This window comes from Lycorma delicatula, chromosome 13 (assembly GCF_047948215.1).
Source record: "Lycorma delicatula isolate Av1 chromosome 13, ASM4794821v1, whole genome shotgun sequence".
Lineage (NCBI taxonomy): Eukaryota > Metazoa > Arthropoda > Insecta > Hemiptera > Fulgoridae > Lycorma > Lycorma delicatula.
Genome location: NC_134467.1, coordinates 39,531,270 through 39,551,117, shown reverse-complemented (window position 1 = coordinate 39,551,117; position 19,848 = coordinate 39,531,270). Strand labels below are relative to the sequence as shown.

Here is a 19,848-nt window from a genome sequence, read left to right as displayed (position 1 = left end):
TAAACAGGAAACTGAATGTTACAAATTTGATGCGTTGTGTTTTTTAAGACTAATATGTTATTATTATATTTTTTAATTTATGTGTGTTTAAAAATTGGATTAATAAATAATAAAAGTAAGAAGCCAAGGCTGGATGTTTTTGAGGCATTAATGCTTCAACTACAAACTTAACACTTTGATAAAATTGTATAAAACATATTAAACTTATTTGAAAACTTACTAGCCAAATTGAGCTCTATATCTAAGGTTTAGAATGAGGAATATTAATCGATGGATAATTCATTTAGAAACTGTTATTCACAAAATGCAGTTTCATTTCACAGTTGCATGAAGAGGTTTACAGTTACTAGGGAAATTAGCACGCTACGGGCGTCCAGCAAAAACAAACTCACAATTGACTTCCAATCAGGTGGTATACTAGAAATTGTAGGAAGTATATTTTAATACGTCAGGATATTAACAAAGATAAATGTTAAATTTGTGGACAGTATTCAGAAAACATAGAGCGCATTTTGAGTGCATGTTCATTACTGGCGGCAAACGAGTACACTAGGAGGCATGATTATATTGCGGAAATCGTGCACCAGCAAATGCTTTGTAATCTCGATCTGAAAAATTCTTGTCAAACTTATTATTTACAGAGTCTATCACAAAGTTATCCCAGGACTTTCATAACCTATTCTTCTTGTGAAAATAATGAAAAAAAATCATATAAGTAAATGTTCTAAAATTTTTATTTTTTGAGTTACAGTTAGTGTAAGATTTCGCTCGGATTTCAGCTACTCCAGTGAAATGAGGTCATACTAAAATTTTCAGGTCAAAAACCATTTACTATGGTTTTAATCGAATAAACAGTTACCAGAACTGTATTCATGTAGTTTTTTTTTAAATTTGAGGTAAAAACCAATAAATTGGGGTAAAAAACCCCTGGTTTGTATGTTTGACACACAATAACATTGTTAAACAAGTAATAAACACATAAGTCTTAAAACAAAACTTAAGAGAATTTAATTCTCAACAAAATTTGTAAATAAGTTTAATAAGACCAACAAAAGTTAGAAAAATTCAAATTTTATTTAGAAATATTACACTAGAAGAAAATATATGTACCGGTTTTATAATACATATTCAAAAATAAGCCAGCCATTTTCAACATTTCTTGGCATTCCAGCATAAGTCAGTCACTTCAGCCATTGGCAGAGATTGTCCTATGGGTAAGAATATTGCAGCCCTTACTGCTACATGTGAGCCCTGGAATGTTGGTGACGTGACTCAGACACTACCTGACTCCCCGCCCAGGTTAAATCTGTGGCAGGCAGTTGACCCAAGGCAGGATCAATGATCCGATGCATGCCCAATTTTCTCTTCATCCTCACCTTGTGACATATTGACTGGCGACTATGGATACTTCAAAATCTGTATAGAGGGTCCTGGTAATAACCTTTGTCTTCGCAAGTGAAGCGAAGGAGAATAGGTTTCAAATATATAGTAGCCGGATCTAACAAAGTTTCAACTGAAAGGAAGTGCAGTGATACAAAAATATTGGGTTATTAGAAGAATGGAAGCAAATTTTGGCAAAATCAGACCATTCATGGATGCTCAAGGCAACACAGAAGTTGCTGGAGGACCAGTAAAGAAGGTTAGGAAGAGCACCATTGTATTGTACATTTTGTAGACACCATGAATGACATACAAATGTTATGGTTACTGAAAAGTTAAGAAAATTAGTGTACTAGACATTGAGGTCAAACCTCAATGGTATTTGAGGTATTAAATACCTCAAAGCGTGTTGTTGTGTGTAAGGACTTACTGAACTGCACCGAAGAAGAAATTGCCAAAGAATTACATGTCCAAGAAGTATTGTGTGTTGACGATTGAATACAGATACAATGAAGTTGTTCCCTCCAAATTGCACGTCCTGACCTTCAATAAACCAAAGTGTTCAGAGTAAATAATGGCAGAATTTCACAGATTGGATGTACATCCTTTTATCCCGACTCCACTGCGATGCTTGGGATGTCACTGATTTGGATACACAGCAGCATGATGTACCAGGAAACAAATCTGCATTTGTGGTTAGCCACTGCATCCTGATAACCCATGCAGGGATCCACCTGTATGTGCCAATTGTCATGCACACCACTCTACAAGATCCCAAAATTGCCTGACTTACAGGAAAAAATAGCTATTCATGAAGTGAAGATAATACATAAGTTTAACTAGGTGGAAGCTAGGAAAAGTTTTCTTAGTAGAACACCAAAGGTTGCGTCATATGCACAGGTTGCTGCAACCCCTGTAGCTCCAAAGAACATAATCTATGAACTAGCATGGGTCCCAGCAAACATATCTGAACATATCATCAATAAGATTTGAAGAGTCAACCATCAAGAGAAAATAGCCCAAAACTGTTGTAGAAGAAAGCAGATATTTTCAAAGAAAAGAACTCTTTGTAAAGTCTGTGAATAGTAGTAAAATGAAGCCAAAACCAAGAGAAAGCCTGAGCCAACTACTGCAAAAGTAAAAGTTCAGATTAAAATATCCATATGCAGGGAACTGCAAATCCAGAAATAAAGTTATTAGAAAAAGAGGATTTAGAACAAACAAAAATGGGGAGCCTTTGAAGGCATGAAGACCTCTAAATGAGAAGGCGGGTACTTCAGCGGCCCAGAAGTTTTAGCGGGGAATGCATTGAGTCTTAACTGTTACACTGCTGACTGCACAATCAGAGCCGGTGTCATCTGATGCCGGCAGCAGAAGATCTTTTGCGACTTACTGCAGAGAATCAAAAGAATCCATTTCTGAGGCCTCTGACATAGGAGTTTGGAATCGAGGCCTTTAAGAAGATGGAAAAAAGAAGGAAGAAAAGATATAGACTTAAGTGTAAATGTAAGTGTATGTAGAAAGGGACTAATGACCACAGTAGTCAATGTTCTTAACACTTCAAAAAATAGAAGGGAAAAATAACAATAATCTAGCCTTTTTAAAAGTTTACAAAACTTTTTTTTTCAATGTTATTTTCAATATTAAGTGTTTTCTCTTTCATCATCTTCTTTACATAATAAATATCCAAGTAGTAATTTCATAATTTAAATGTATAAATATAATTAATTATTTTGTTTATTGGCAATAATTACAATTTTTAATCCAGAAAATATTATCGAATATTTATCAAATCTTATCTAAAATTAAGTTTACAATTTTTATAATTTCTAAGTACGATAATTATGATGCAGTAATAAAATACAATTAATAAGTGAAATTAAATGTAAACAAAAATAAATGTAATTAATAGGTATTTTACATTTAGTTGAAGATGCAATGAAATTGCATCTTCATATAAAAGTTTAAAATTGTTTTTTGACAAAAATGTTTAATGACTTCAGTAATGGTTGGTATTTATTTATGTTATAAAAATGTAACGGTTTTGTTAATTTGTATTTTCATATTCTGTGTTGAATAAGAAAATTTTATTTAAAAAAGATTTTATAAGGCACTTTTTGTGATATTGGCAAAAAGTTCTTCCATCAACAGAAAAGTATTGGATTAATAATTCACATCTTGAATCCAGTAGATGAATGCAACTCATCAAACACTGATGAATGCCAGCATTAAATACATCTTTTTGACATACATTTCTAAGTATCAAAATGGGCTAACATAAGACAAAATATTAAGGAGAATCAAAGTTTTACATAATAGCAATATTGGTTGTTTCTCATCATTCTGAAATATAATCCAGTATTCTAAATAAAATATTTTTACGACAGGAATTTTTTTTTACATTATTTTTACCGTTTAACTATCCCTTTGACTCAGACGTGTTCTTTATAAAATGTCTTCTGGGTGACCAGTAATATTGGGTCACCATTTCTCTGTCAACTGTGAATTATTTGCACAGGTACTATTCTCCTGGCTCGGGTAGCCAGCTGTACTGGCCGTGTTAAAATCATTTAAATGCTTGGATGGCCAGGACCGACCAAGAAATGTTCCTTATCTTTATTTTATTCGTCATTTTAATTTTTTCTGGATCGTGCCGAATCATATTGGCCAACTCTTGAACTAAATAGACATTCGAATTTCCCGCCCGTTGTTATGTCCTGCTGAGCCATTACTTAGTCTGTATATAATAATAACCTTTATCGTAGTTCATGTTTGCATTCCGCTGGTCTTATCTAAAGTACTGTAATGTGCAAAGTGTGTATGTAACACCACAAAATTTACTGGATTATTTAGTGAAAGTTTACTTTTTTATTTATTGTTTTATTATTTTTTAATTTCTTATAATCTGTGATCATGTCAATTTAGGATCAGATGATATTTGAGAATTGTTGTACGGTTCAGGTACAAACAAAGAGATCAAATAATAAAAATCGACAAGTTAAGAAGAAAAATGTTAATATGGTGAAATTAAAAAAAGGTGAGATTATTCTGTTTAGGAAAGAAAACAAATATTTCCTTTTGTTATGGAAAGACTCTAATGATGTCACAATGTTGAGTATGCTTTACAACACAACCAAAACAGTTAGGCATATGATTAAAATGGAATAACACAAAATGTGGAAAAACCACAGCGGTGTGTAAGATATAAAAAATCTTTGAGAGAAGTCAATATTTCTGATCATTTATACATCATCATATGTATTTACCAGAAAATCAGTGAAGTGATGGAGGAAAGTGTTTTTCTGGTTGTTAGAAATTGTATTGTGAATGTGTTTCTACTTTACAATTTTAATGAAGGTAAAGAAAAAGTGCGACAACGTATATTTAAAAAAGAATTAATAAAACAACCGGTTGGTAATTTCAAAAATTTGAACAAACGAGGGTGACCATCCCTATCAAAAGACGAAAGGTAAATGGGAAACTGCACCTACCATATCCATTGAAAGGAGGAAATGCAAAAGAGTGCGTGGTGTGTAGTGACAGATGCACCGGTGGAGTGAGAAAATGAAGTAAATTTTACTGTAAAACCTGCCAAACAATCCTGAGCTTCATGTAGGACAATATTTTGAGAAATATCATTCGGTAAAGAAATTTAAACCTAATTGAAATTTAAAAGAGAACTTTATATGTAGGGTTAAAAATGTTTCATTTTCCAGTCTAACAAATATAACTATATTTTTTGTGCTAATCAAACAAAAAAAATGTTAATTAAAATCTATTATTTTTACTTTTTAGTGTGACAAGTAAGTGTCGTAAGGTCGTTAATCTCTTTAATTAAATTACCCGATGCAATTTTTTTTCAATACAAGCTGAAATATTTTAAGCTGATCGTGCACAGCTGTTATATTGGTGGCCAAGTCAGCACAGGAACATAAGTGGCCAGCCAGGCTGGCCATCCAAACTGTGTATACGTTCAATGCAGTTGTAACAAAGAGCTAACTGGGAGTGTGGTATGGCCAGCACGACTGGCCATCCAAGTGCAAAGGGTTAATGTTATACCGTTATTATATGTTACAAAGTTTTTTGCCAGTTTTAACCAAAAAGCGCATTTAAAAAATAATGTAATTTGCTACTAATTCTGTTTTATTGTCTTTTAGTAATATTTTAATAAGTTGTTCAACATTTAATTAAAGGTATTGCATGATAATTTTATTATTATTATTAAGATTACATGATACATTGTAGTGTTTGATATGAAATTATATTAAATGATAACAATTAAATGGAACGCTACTATGATAAACATCGTACAATGTACTAAATATCATTAGAACTAATTTCCAAGAAAGGCCATTCTCATGAAATATATTTACCACACTTTAAAGAATTTTTTCTGCTGTTATTTTTTTTTCAAGAATCTATTGATTCTTACACAATGTAAATATAGTACAAAACGTTTTGATCAATATTTTTCTATTATTTTACTAAGGCTTTTTACACATGCAACAGTTGTTGAAACCACTGGTTCATCCGACTGAAAGTAAGTATCTGTTTAAGACTACTTTTATATTTGAATACTAACTCTTTGTTATTAGATTAAAAATATTATTTTTTATATTGAACTATTTATTTTCAGCAAAATATTAAAGAATTAATTTTTTCTTTTTTTTTCCAGATATATACAATATAATTAAATTTACAATTTAATTCAACTATCTTTTTGAAATCACCTCTTACTTTATAAGTTTATTATAATTATCAATATTTTATATGTTTTTTTTATTTTTTGCATAGTCAAATGATTTCTACTTACGTCTAATTATACATTACTAGTTTAGTTTATTATTTTACAGATGTCTCAAGATATGTTCACGCCAATACCAAATGAGCAGTTGGGCGAAGTTGTTGAAAACATGATGCTCGATGAATCGCCTACAGATTCAGAATTTCAGTCAACTTCACAAAATCAACAACCGCACCAGCAAATGAACGTACCAGATTCACAAAACCTACCAGTAACAAATAGTTATCGACCACATTCCCCCTTAACATCTCCTTCAGGTAGTGATGAATCTCATAGTATTTTTTTTCAAAGACTTTTTAATTTACTGTATAATTCACCTATTGAAGAAGCGTTAATACGTGACGTATTAATGGAGGAAGAGAATGCTTCTTCCGAATCTGATAATAATATTGCTGATGATGGCGTTGAACCCAATTGGACTGCTGATGATGGTGATGAACCCAATTGGGCTGCTGATGGATGGGATCGGTTATTAACTGAAGTGTTAAGAGTTAACTGAGCGAGATATGGCACGCACTTCAGCTGAAGTAGCCGTTCCACCTGAGACTGAAGAAATGGCTTCTACTTCAACAAATGAGGCTTCATCGTCGTCATTAACTAGTACAGTCAGCGTGGAGTTTGATATTACCAACAGTAATTTCAATTCCGTAACTATTTTTTAAATGGAGTCTCTACAAATACTTTAAATAAAGTTTATTGATTAATAAAGATTTGATTTTTTTTCAGATGGGAGATACTTTAAAAACATATATATATGCAGCGAAAGCATTAAATACTGATGATGTTAATACAATAGAAAAGTGTTCGATGAAAATAAGTAGTTTTTCTGAAAAGGTAAAGGAAACAAAACTATTTATTGGCAAAACAAAGAATAGTGTTGCTTTTTCATTTAGCGGTTTTTTCCATTTAAAGTTGACTATAATTCTTTATAAAACAGTATAATAAATGCAGGTTATAAAAACATAAAGACCTGCATAGAAGGAGTGGATGTAATGCGCTGTATCTTTTGCACAATAAATTGCGCAAAGTTTATTACTAATACATGCGGGCATCCAATTTGCATTTCTTGTAAAAACAAATTTGTTCTTCCAAGTAAATGTAAGATATGTGGCACCTCTATTCTATTCTTTACTAAATGTTTTTTTTAATAGAGTACATTTTATTTTCAGCACGGGTGTCGAATAACCCAGGGGCCATTTAGAATATGCCCTTGCGTGAAGCCGAAAGAAGTAATCGTCTTCATGCTTAATGAAACTGAGGTAGAAGTTAAATAAATGAAGAAGAAGAAAGGTTTATAGACCTTAGCGAAAAGGCAGTTAAAAAAAGAGATAATTGTAAAATTTGCATCTGTTTGCGTTAAAAAGTATGCGAAGGCAAATAATCCTTATATACTTGATGAATATGACAATACGTTACCAAACAAGTATTTAACTTGCTTAGACCCAATAGTTTATACGGTTGGGCCATGAGTAGGCATTTGCCAAAACAGGATTTTCGATGGGTTGAAAAAGAGATACAACAATCAATAGTTGATAATATCTTATCTATTAATGATGATGGAATGATAGTTTTTATTCTTGAAGTTGATGTGGAGTATCCTGAATTTCTTCATCATCCACACAGCGATCTTCCATTTCTACCGATTAATGAAGTTCCCCCTTTTTCATTTCACATTAAATTAGTAACTACTTTGAAAAATAAAAATAATTACATTTGTCATTATATAAATTTGAAACAGGCTAAGGGTAACAAAAGTACATAACATGCTTCAATTTACGCAGTCTCCTTATTTTAAGTAATTAATTGTAGTTTTGGTTTTTTTTTTCAGTTAAAATGAATTGAAAAAAATTGTAATTAAAACACCTTTAACATTAATGGCGTACAGCTGTTTGATTGTAATTAAAAATATAAAGTCGGAAAATAGAAATGGACGATGAGTTGAAACATTTTCTTTGTTTATTAGATGATAGTAAGTTAGATTTTAAGATAAATGTGAGTAGCACATTTTTTTATAATAAACATAGTAATCCTTCAATATGTTTACGCTGCTTAAAAGAAATATTTTTTACATTCAATAGCATTAATTTAAAAGATATGATTGATGGGTATGTTTGTGCCGACTCGTCATCATTTTTTAAAACAAAGCATGATGATGGGTCGAGCATATTCTGCTTACAATCAACGGAAAAATTTAAAGACATTGTCAATTTTATTAAATGATCGCCATAAAAGTTTGGTAACAATTAATTTTTTAACGAATCGTACTGACAAGTGGTACGATTATTTAACGGGTTGAATAATATTAAAATATTTTTCTTTTTCTAAATTTAAAAATCATGCGGGATTATTGTATTTGTATTTAGGGATTATTAGTTTATATGTAATGTATTTATGTAAATTTATATTTATGTAGTTTAAGTAATTAAATATTTATATAAAATGTAATCTTATTATTAAATATTTCTTTTTACTTATTTTTTAATTTTTAAAATCATTATTGTATTTGTATTGAGGGATTAGAGGATTAGAGTTTATATGTAATATATTTATGTAGATTAATAAATTAAATATTTTTAACTGAAAAAAGGTTTTCATTTTTCGTCTTCCAATTTCTTTTATAATAATGATAAAGGAATGTGAAATAAAAAACAGATTAAATACAAATCGTTTATTATTTTACAACATATTTGTACTATTACATTATTTCAATCATATATAACAATTAACATATGATAATTGATTTAATTATGTTGCTAAAGGTATTTCTCGTTGAAGAAAATCCTTTAGTTCCTTGTTAGAGTTTATGTCATATAATTTATTACAACAGTACCACCAACAATTACATTTAACGTATAATATCTTATATATTCTTAAAAATCTTTTCATTTGTAAAATTAAATTGCGTATCAATTCACAAGTCCAATTCGCATCAATGCTTAAACTATCGGGGACATCAAACGATTTGCAATGTTTGGTATGGCCAACATAGCCTCTTTTGAACAGTAGACTGAATGAATTACGGTCTAGTTCACTTGCTATGAATTTTAGTTTGTCCAGCAGCACGATGAATTCTTTGGTTTGTTCCATTATAAGTTTTAACAGAAGAATGGTTTAGGATGATAAGTTTCATCCTATTTATTTTGAAATTATTCTCCCCTTTAATCATTATTTTTTTGGATGGATAGTATATTTAGTGATAAATTCTATGAATTGTTAAAGTGTTCGATCTTCATCTTAATGTATTTAATAGAAGAATGATCGTCTTAAATAGAATGCGTTATTTAAATACGCTTCAAAAACCTTATCGCTTAGAGAGAGATGAATTAGTCTAGAAATTAAAACAAAATTTATTTTATATATCACTTTATTTTTTCTTTGAAACTAAAATTAATTACATATTTGTCTTATGCTAAATATAAATAACAGTAATTTTAAGATATATTTAGTAAATAAAAGAAAAATGTTTAATCTTCACTCCAATCTTTTCCATCTTCAAGAAACGAAGGTTGAAACTGGATTTCAGGATCTTGTTGCAAGTAGACAGATAGATCTTGATATACTTTTGCAGAGATGAATCGACCGTAATTATCAATGATGAATGGGACTGTTTAAATAACTTTCCTGATCTTTTTTCATAGCTTCCCCCACTTTTTCTAACATGTTGTAGAAACTGCTATGTTCCTTCCACCAAAGGTATAACCACATAGCTTTTTTCATAGCGCAATCATGATTTTCGCCAAAAGGACAAAATTTTTTCTGTTTTACAGGTGAACATATTTATTGCAGGACAATCGAATCTATCAAGGTCTATCACTTGGTAACAATTTTCGTTTAGAATATGTTTTAAAAAAGTCTTCTTGTCTTCACCCTTTACGTATATTGTGATATTAAGTCCTAAACTTTTGAGGATGTATGGTAACCTCGAATATGAAATGAATCCTGAATTCCAACTATGACCTATTTCTTTTTGCAAATGCTGTATTTCAGATTTAGTAGCTTGAGATAATATATCGTAGTAGTCGAAAGGCGGCTTAAACAGATAATGTTCAAGTGGATAGTCATCCAAAGAAATAATGGCTAATTCTTTGAGGTATACGTTATTATCGGAAATGCAAAAACAAGTAAAGTCGACTACGAAAGAACCCATGTTGAGGCTGACAGATACGGTACTGAACTGATTAGGAAACGTTTCTTATTGTCCCTGTTAAAGGCGTGTATTGCATAACACATTCTTGTCCTGCAATTTCATATCGGATTTCGTCGAAAAGAAATGCACCAAAATTATTGCATAATTTTAACGTTTGGTCCGCCGCTCCGTTGGTACCGCCATAGCGTGCGCGCTTTTTTCAGGCATTTAGAAAGCGTACAGGCTTTCTAAATGCCTGTACGCTAGCCTACACGTTTTTTCACGTTTTAGGCTTTTTTCAGGCTTTGCAATAAAGGTGTCAAAATTAAATCTATACCGGCCTTTATCGATATCTATTTCTTTATCAATTACTAAAAACCCATTTTTTGACCGGTTCCAAGCCTCGTTATATATTTCTTTAAACGTTTCAAATTACATATCGGGTGTCACATGATCGTGATATATATATGTCTTAGGTTTCTTTCATCCATGTCGAAAAACCATAAGAAAATTTGCATATATCCTTTATTTATCCTAGAATATTGATTCATCTCTACCAGATCTGCCTTGTATATGTCATCTATACCTTTAAGCTCAACAGATCTTGTCGCATAATTTCTGCGAGCTTGCTTGTGAAGCTCTTTTGCAATACCTCGTTTCACACTCATCGTAAAATGCGAACTAACATGTTTATCATTTTATATAGGATATAAATAAAAAAGTAAAAGGAAGTAAATAACAAACTACTCATTTCTAATCATTGATAACATTTTTATTTAATAATAAAAAACTAAAAAAACTGATATTCTTTTAATTTTGAACACAATTCATTTAATGAAATATAATAGTTGAATTTTAATTCTTAATTCTATTATGCCGTTTTCAACACCTAAATACGTTCTCTTATTTAACATTTTCAGTTTCGATCTTGGAAATTTTTTCTTAAGAATAGTAGCCAAATGATCAAATGAAACGATACTTCCACCCGTAACATAACCGATGAGCCAAGACTTGCTAATCGGATCCTCGTTATTCCAGCTAGCTACTTCACCATCTGGTGGTGTCATATATGTTTCTTCTGGAGACGATATATCCATTTCTTCTTCGGCGGGAGATCCGACTCTAAACAGAGACATGCAATTTCATCATACGACGAAACCTAAAACAGTAAAATAATATGTATAAGTTATATCCGAATAAATATTCGGATATTACTTTATATTAAGTAATACACACCTCCTACCCATCTTTATTTACCTCCCACCCCGTTCATTTACTAATGGACAATTTGGCGATAATAGTTTATGCTCATCTGACGGAATTTCATCCACTCTCAAAAACCTCTACATTACAATCAAGACATGCAACACTAATACGCCAGTAAAATAAAATACTGTTTTCATCATCGATTCTGCTTTTGGAAGTCTATTCCAATTTTGAAACGAATTCGCTAATAATTCTTCAAGGACTATACTATTTTTAAAAAATGTATAACAATTATATAATTCATCCGCTATTTTACAAGCGTCATTAAATATTTTATGATTAATTGCACAATGTAATAAATTAGTTTCAGAGGGTAAGTTCCATTCACATCCCTTACACAATATAAATGTCCCATCTTCACTCAAAATTAATCCACACTCATTAAGTAGTCTGATGGAGAGTAAGTTCGACCTTTTGCTTAGTGCCGCAAACGGGACAAAAATTTTTTAGATTGATATTGCTTAGGAGTTTACTTAGCCCATAGAGTTTTAAGTCTAATTCTAATTTTTCTAGTTCTTCCTTAAACGCTTGCAATCTCTTAGTTAATTCATCCACTTTTTCATTTTCTGTGTCCGACATCGATCTGAAACAACCATTAACATTTAATCAGATTTTAATACGGAGTATAATACCAACAAATCACACTAATCGCACTAACTAATCGAATTAAATTTACCTTTATTCGCGAATTCTATTCGTTAACATAACTTGTTTCTACAGAATGGACAAAGATTATTCCTTCTAGTACGTTCATCTATAAATAAATGAGAAGCACATTTCCTGCAAGAAGTATGTCCGCATGGTATAAATACCGTAGTTATATTTTCTGCTAAGCAAATTTTACAAGTAACCCTTTTTTTAACTGCGTGTTCACTAAGGTCTATAAACCTTTCATCTTCTTCATTTATTTAACTTCTACCTCAGCTTCATTAAGCATGAAGACGTTAACTTATTTCGGCTTCACGCAAGGGCATATTCTAAATGGCCCCTGGGTTATTCGACACCCATGCTGAAAATAAAACTTACTCCATTAAAAAAAACATTTAGTAAAGAATAGAATAGAGGTGCCACATATTGAACATTTACTTGGAAGAACAAATTTGTTTTTACAAGAAATGCAAATTGGATGCCCGCATGTATTAGTAATAAACTTTGCACAATTTATTGTGCAAAAGATACAGCACATTACATCCACTCCTAATGCAGGTCTAAAAACCGCTAAATGAAGAAGCAACACTATTCTTTGTTTTGCCAATAAATAGTTTTGTTTCCTTTACCTCTTCAGAAAAACTACTTATTTTCATCGAACACTTTTCTATTGTATTAACATCAGTATTTAATGCTTTCGCTGCTTATATATATATGTTTTTAAAGTATCTCCCATCTGAAAAAAAAATCAAATCTTTATTAATCAATAAACTTTATTTAAAGTATTTGTAGAGACTCTATTTAAAAAATAGTACCGAATTGAAATTACTGTTGGTCATATCAAACTCCACGCTGACTGTACTAGTTAATGATGACGATGAAGCTTCATTTGTTGAAGTAGAAGCCGTTTCTTCCATCTCAGGTGGAACAACTACTTCAGCTGAAGTGCGTGCCATATCTCGCTCAGTTAACTCTTAACACTTCAGTTAATAACCGATCCCATCCATCAGCAGCCCAATTGGGTTCATCACCATCATCAGCAGTCCAATTGGGTTCAACGCCATCATCAGATTCGGAAGAAGCATTCTCTTCCTACATTAATACGTCACGTAATTAACGCTTCTTCAATAGGTGAATTATACAGTAAATTAAAAAGTCTTGGAGAAAAAATACTATGAGATTCATCACTACCTGAAGGAGATGTTAATGGGGAATGTGGTCGATAACTATTTCTTACTGGTAGGTTTTGTGAATCTGGTACGTTCATTTGCTGGTGTGGTTGTTGATTTTGTGAAGTGATAGTTCTTGCATAGGACTTCATCTATGCCGTTCATTGTTTCTTCTAAATCCTTTTTACTCTCGGCTAGAATTACTATATCATCAGCAAATCGTAGCATCTTTATCTTTTCACCTTGTACTGTTACTCCAAATCTAAATTGTTATTTAACATCATTAACTGCTAGTTCCACGTAAAGATTAAAAAGTAACAGAGACAGGGAACATCCTTGTCAGACTCTTTTTCTTATTACGGCTTCTTTCTTATGTTCTTCAATTGTTACTGTTGCTGTTTGGTTCCTGTACATCTTAGCAATTGTTCTTCTATCTCTGTATTTGAACCCTAACTTTTTAAAAATGCTGACATTTTATTCCAGTCTACGTTATCAAATGCCTTTTCTAGGTCTATAAACGCCAAGTATGTTGGTTTGTTTTTCTTTAATCTTCCTTCTACTAATAATCTGAGGCCTAAAATTGCTTCCCTTGTCCCTATACTTTTCCTGAAACCAAATTGGTCTTCTCCTAACACTTCCTCCACTCTCCTCTCAATTCTTCTGTATAGAATTCTAGTTAAGATTTTTGATGTATGACTAGTTAAACTAATTGTTCTGTATTCTTCACATTTATCTGCCCCTGCTTTCTTTGGTATCATTACTATAACACTTTTTTTGAAGTCTGACGGAAATTCCCCTTTTTCATAAATATTACACCCCAGTTTGTATAATCTATCAATCACTTCCTCACCTGTACTGCGCAGTAATTGTACAGGTATTCCGTCTATTCCAGGAGCCTTTCTGCTATTTAAATCTTTTAATGCTCTCTTAAATTCAGATCTCAGTATTGTTTTTCCCATTTCATCCTCCCAACTTCCTCTTCTTCCTCTATAACACCATTTTCTAATTCATTTCCTCCGTATACAATATATTCGACCCATCTATTTTTACCTTTCGTATTATATATCGGTGTACCATCTTTGTTTAACACATTATTAGATTTTAATTTATGTACCCCAAAATTTTCCTTAACTTTCCTGTATGCTCCATCTATTTTACCATGTTCATTTCTCTTTTAATAACACTTTTCTTTAATACACTCTTCTTTCGCCAGTTTGCACTTCCTGTTTAAAGCATTTCTTAATTACCGATAGTTCCTTTTACTTTCTTCATCACTAGCATTCTTATATTTTCTACGTTCATCCATCAGCTGCAATATATCGTGTGATACCCAAGGTTTTCTACCAGTTCTCTTTGTTCCGCCTAAGTTTGCTTCTGCTGATTTAAAAATTTCCTTTTTAACATTCTCCCATTCGTCTTTTACATTTTCTACCTTATCTTTTTTACTCAGACCTCTTGCGATGTCCTCCTCAAAAATCTTCTTTACCTCCTCTTCCTCAAGCTTCTCCAAATTCCACCGATTCATCTGACACTTTTTCTTCAGGGTTTTAAACCCCAATCTACATTTCATTATCACCAAATTATGGTCGCTATCAATGTCTTCTCCAGGGTAAGTTTTGCAGTCAACAAGTTGATTTCTAAATCTTTGCTTAACCATGATATAATCTATCTGATACCTTGCAGTATCGCCTGGCTTTTCCCAAGTGTATATTCTTTTATTATGATTTTTAAATTGGGTATTGGCAATGCAGTCCTCAAAAAGCTGTCCTCAAAAATCTGTACATGCCAGAAGCATTCGGCCTGAGCGAAGATGTCCCCCTCTCAGCCATCCTTGGAAAAACCTCCGGCCTCACCGGGGGAAGCACAGCCTGGCACGCAAATGCCGGACTGGTCGTACTCTTTTAACGTATTACGCCATCCTCCGTGGCTACCTGCGTCCTATACAACATTCCAACGAACGTGACACACAACCTAACGCCACGAACCCCCGCATGCTCCACTTACAAACAGTATCCGATGATCTTTAGCCATGGGTCGCCCTAGCCTACACGGGTCCCGACTGGCTCATCAGGAGACATGATCCGAGGACCATGCAACCCTCACCAGCCGGGCTGCCTGCACCTACCTACGCAACGGATGTACCCAAGCTAATCAATATCTGTCCGATCAATTAACAGCTCTCTCGCCCGTAAGTACGCCGGACAGTCCAAGCTACGACAGCTATGGTCCGCCGGCTTCCTCAACCGCCTACAATTTAAACACACCGGACGGCCAGACGCCTTCCGAACCGGGCAATCCACCTGTTTGTGACCACCATCTCCACAAAAAGTGCACAATTCCTTCTCCTTGCAATATTTCGCTACATGGCCCAGACCAGAACATTTAAAGAATCTGGTCACTTTCACAAAATCGCGCACCTTACAGGCCTGGTAATCGACAAATACTCGGCCGGCATTCAAAAAACAGGACCTCAATTCCTTATCACATTCAACAACATAATGAACCATCGGTCCAACCTTCTTGCCCGACCGGAAGGCTATCTTGAACTGACTTCGAAACTCTTCCAACTGTCTTGTTTGTATTCCGCACACATATCGTCTCTAAGAGTTGAACCTCCGACAAAGACCGCGGAACATCATAAATAATTAATCTGGGCCGCAAAGCTTGCGACTTCACTACATAGGAACTCAAAGCATCGTTCCCTAAGATCTTACGTTCAGTATCATATTGTTGGCTACAATCCCCACCCCCTTTAAAACCTCCTTTAAACTTACAATTTGCAGACCCGTACCCGCCGCATTTAAACTTTGTACTAAATCATCCTTAAAGTCAGTCATACTCTTATCTGCAGGCCGGTCCACTAACACAGTCAAGATTTACTGAAACAGTCAACTCTGGTGTTTTGCTGGAATAAGCTGCTTCAAACAGATATGCTGGAAGGTACTGGTGACATCAAGACCCTCAGGAAATATCGCCGAAAGTGTAAAAGCAATAGCTCATTCAATAGGGAAAAATGGGTTTGATGTAGATCTCACAGATATTGAAAATCTTGTAAACACATGAAAAGAACATAATGAACAAAATCTGGAAGATTTACTGGCGCAGATAGTGTATGAAGGTTATCCTAAAAATAAAGAAATCCTGGAGATAAAGAAAATTATGAATACATGAAAACTCGGCGACGGCAATAAAGCCGTACAATAGTAAAATCTCAAACGAATTCTATAATGCTTTGGAATATGAATTGATTCATAGTCGCTACACAACAAAATGACAAACAGTTTAACCGATTTTCGAGGTTTTAAAAAAGTCGAAAAGTTCCGCCCCCCTCAATTTGCCACCCTGGGCCATGGCCCATGTTGCTCCTGTATAAATCCAAGCCTGGGTGCAGTGCTAGTCTCAAACTCGTTATCTACCATCGAGGTCAGCGAATTATATACTATCTGTAATTATACATTTTGAATTACTTGCTGTAAGTTTTTGAAAATGGAGGTACGAATAATCGAGATTTTCATAGATATTAATAAGAAAATATATTTATTTTGAATAGATTTACTTGTTCCGATTTCCATTGAAAGAATTTTTTTAGCTATTATTAATTTATATAACAATTGGGAATTGTACAATAAAACTAAGCATATTTTACGAATAACATTGTTATAAAAGTAGTATTAATAATAAATAAAAAAAACATTAAACAAAATAAAAATGTATTTAAAACAACGATAGAAAAAAGGGTGCGGTATCTTTATGTTGTGTGGTTACGATGTATAAAGATATAAGGGAGAAGCTTAGTCTATATTGTGTAATTGCTGTGTGCATTATTTACTGGCTAGCTGACGTAGTCGGCTGGTTCAATGTCTTTCTCAGTCATTATCTCTCTCTCTATCCAACTGGTACCGCATTAGTTATCTGATTTACGGCTGAATCAAAACATCCTGTTATGTCGATTAAAAATGGATTTGTTTATAACTTTTGTTTAGTGCTTTCAATGTATAAAATTTGTTTGGAGAACGTTTCAAGGCCATTTCATGTTTCATTCTGTTTTTTCTTTCTGAATTTGAAACACGTACTTCTTATACTATATATATATATATATATATATATACATATATAATGTTTTTTTAGCATAACGGTATATAAAATTTTAATAAAGCATGCTTTATATTAAATTTTACAATTATTAATGATTCTATATTGCGTTTCAAACAACTTTATTTTATTTTTACCCGACGATACTTGGAGAAAGGGTTTAGATATAAGATATTACACCTGTAACTTCATAATGGTTTCGTGGATTTTTAAGAAGTAATTACCAAACGATTCTTTTTAAATGCAAAACTCTAGTGGTGAACTCGTAATCGAAAATCACCTGATTTCGAAGTCATGAGTTCTAAGGTTCAGATCCTAGAAAAGGCAGTTACTTTTATAAATAACTACATATCTCAGGAATGGTCAACCTTCTTCTTCTTTCTTTCCTGTTTAGCCTACCGTTCAGATAATACTTCAGAGGATGATATGTATGAGTGCAAATGAAGTGTAGTCTTGTACATTCTCAGTTCGACCATTCCTGTGATGTGTGGTTAATTGAAACCCAACCACCAAAGAACACCGGTATACATGATCTAGTATTCAAATCCGTATAAAAATAACTGGCTTTACTAGGACTTGAACGCTGGAACTCTCGGCTTCCAAATCAGCTGATTTGGGAAGACGCGTTCACCACTAGACTAAGCCGGAACCCTACCTGTCCGGTATCCTACCATGATCGAGTACCTCGATTTAATTCCCTCTGCAAGAAAGAAAGGCCAATCGATTGCACTTTCAAATACATAATACAAAGCAGTATGGCCTTCTATATCGCTAGTGTCTATACAGGCGCCATTCTTAATTAATGCAGCTGCAATTTCTGCTTTATTATAAAATATACCGTATAATATAGTTATATTAGTGGCGTTAAACCTTCATTACAAATATTAACTTGTTCTACAATCATGTCCATTGTATTTACATAGACTTCTGCATTAAACAATCTAATGAAAATCATATTTATTGACATCCGCTACTAAAATTATCAATTATTTCTATCTTAAAATTATGGTGTCACTCCGTTTTCACCGTCGCTTTAATATTGGAAGGACAGGTAGAAGGAAAAAATTGTGTAGGCAGGCCACGTTTGGAATATGTAAAACAAATTGTTAGGAATGTAGGATGTAGAGGGTATACTGAAATGAAACGACTAGCACTAGATAGGGTATCTTGGAGAGCTGCATCAAACCAGTCAAATGACTGGTTTGATGCAGCTCCAGTTTTTTTTTAAGACAAAAAAAAACCGTTTTCACCAACTGCATTAACGCTTGCACCTTTATTAAGAAACGCCGATATAATTTCCTTACCTGTGTGAAATAATATTAATAATGGTGAAATAGTATAATCATTTTCATCATCTTTAAAGGATTTCATTTTATTAACATTTGCCATTATCAATGATTTCTATAATATAATCAACACTGCAATTATTTTTCAGTGCTAAATGTAGAAGACGATTAAATTCCTTTATTCAGTCCATCTGTTGTGAATCCATTATAAATTATTACAACTATGAACTGTTTAATTCGACTTATTTTAGATACTACAGCAGTTAAGAATGTGTTTTTCAACCGATTCTTTGCTGTAGATTCATAAATATCTGGTCTTATAATAACTTCATCTGCATTTTATAGTAACTTCATTAAAAGTTTTTCCTGAAAAGAATTCACAGCAATGATATCTATGCACCTGAATTTATCAACAATTTAATAATTTCAATTAAATCATCATTGCAAAGATTACTTAAAACTATATTTAATATTGTATTTCCTCCCTTATCACACATTACATTGATATTTTCACGTGATTCTAGAAATTTCTTTTATAAAATTTACATTTCTTTTACTGTTTATAGACTATAATAATGTTGAATGTGACTGGTATATGTTTAATTTCAGTTATAAATAATTTTATTTCTATCAATCAATCTTATCATTTCGATATCTATATCGTGCATAATAGTATTATGAATAATCGGTGTTAAAAATTGGATGATATATACATCCTCCTAAATATATAAAACATTATTATTCAAAATAATACGAAAAAAAAATAAAGAATTCAGCTCTTAGATATTTTGATCTTTGTTTTATTATACAAGTCATTTTACTTTTTTTCTCTTAATAAAAAATTTGTTGATATAATTTAACAAAAATTGTTTTGCATTGTCCATCATTTTTAATCAACTAGAATTTATTTGATACAGTTAATAACTGTGGTTTACGTATATAAAAAAATCATTATATAAGTATAATATTTAATATGCAACGATAAAATTCTTTTTACAAAACAATTTGTATAAAATTAAATAAAAAGAAATAGAAAAGAAAAAAGTTAGGTAAGTAATATAAAAGTTGACAAAGGTA

General features: G+C 32.4%; 1 protein-coding gene across 6 annotated transcripts in view; it reads left to right on the top strand.

The window, feature by feature from the left end:
- The window catches only part of LOC142333924 (uncharacterized), a 72,029-nt gene that overhangs the window by 38,121 nt on the left and 14,060 nt on the right, over positions 1 to 19,848 (top strand). For 5 of the 6 annotated variants that reach the window (XM_075381544.1, XM_075381545.1, XM_075381542.1 and 2 more), the window contains one exon: positions 6,234 to 8,752. The exons of the other annotated variant lie outside the window; for it this stretch is intronic. In XM_075381544.1, coding sequence (XP_075237659.1) covers positions 6,234 to 6,683 — 450 coding nt within the window. In that variant the 3' untranslated portion in view covers positions 6,684 to 8,752. Of the gene's footprint in view, positions 1 to 6,233; positions 8,753 to 19,848 lie in introns of those variants that run through there. 6 annotated transcript variants of the gene reach the window in all.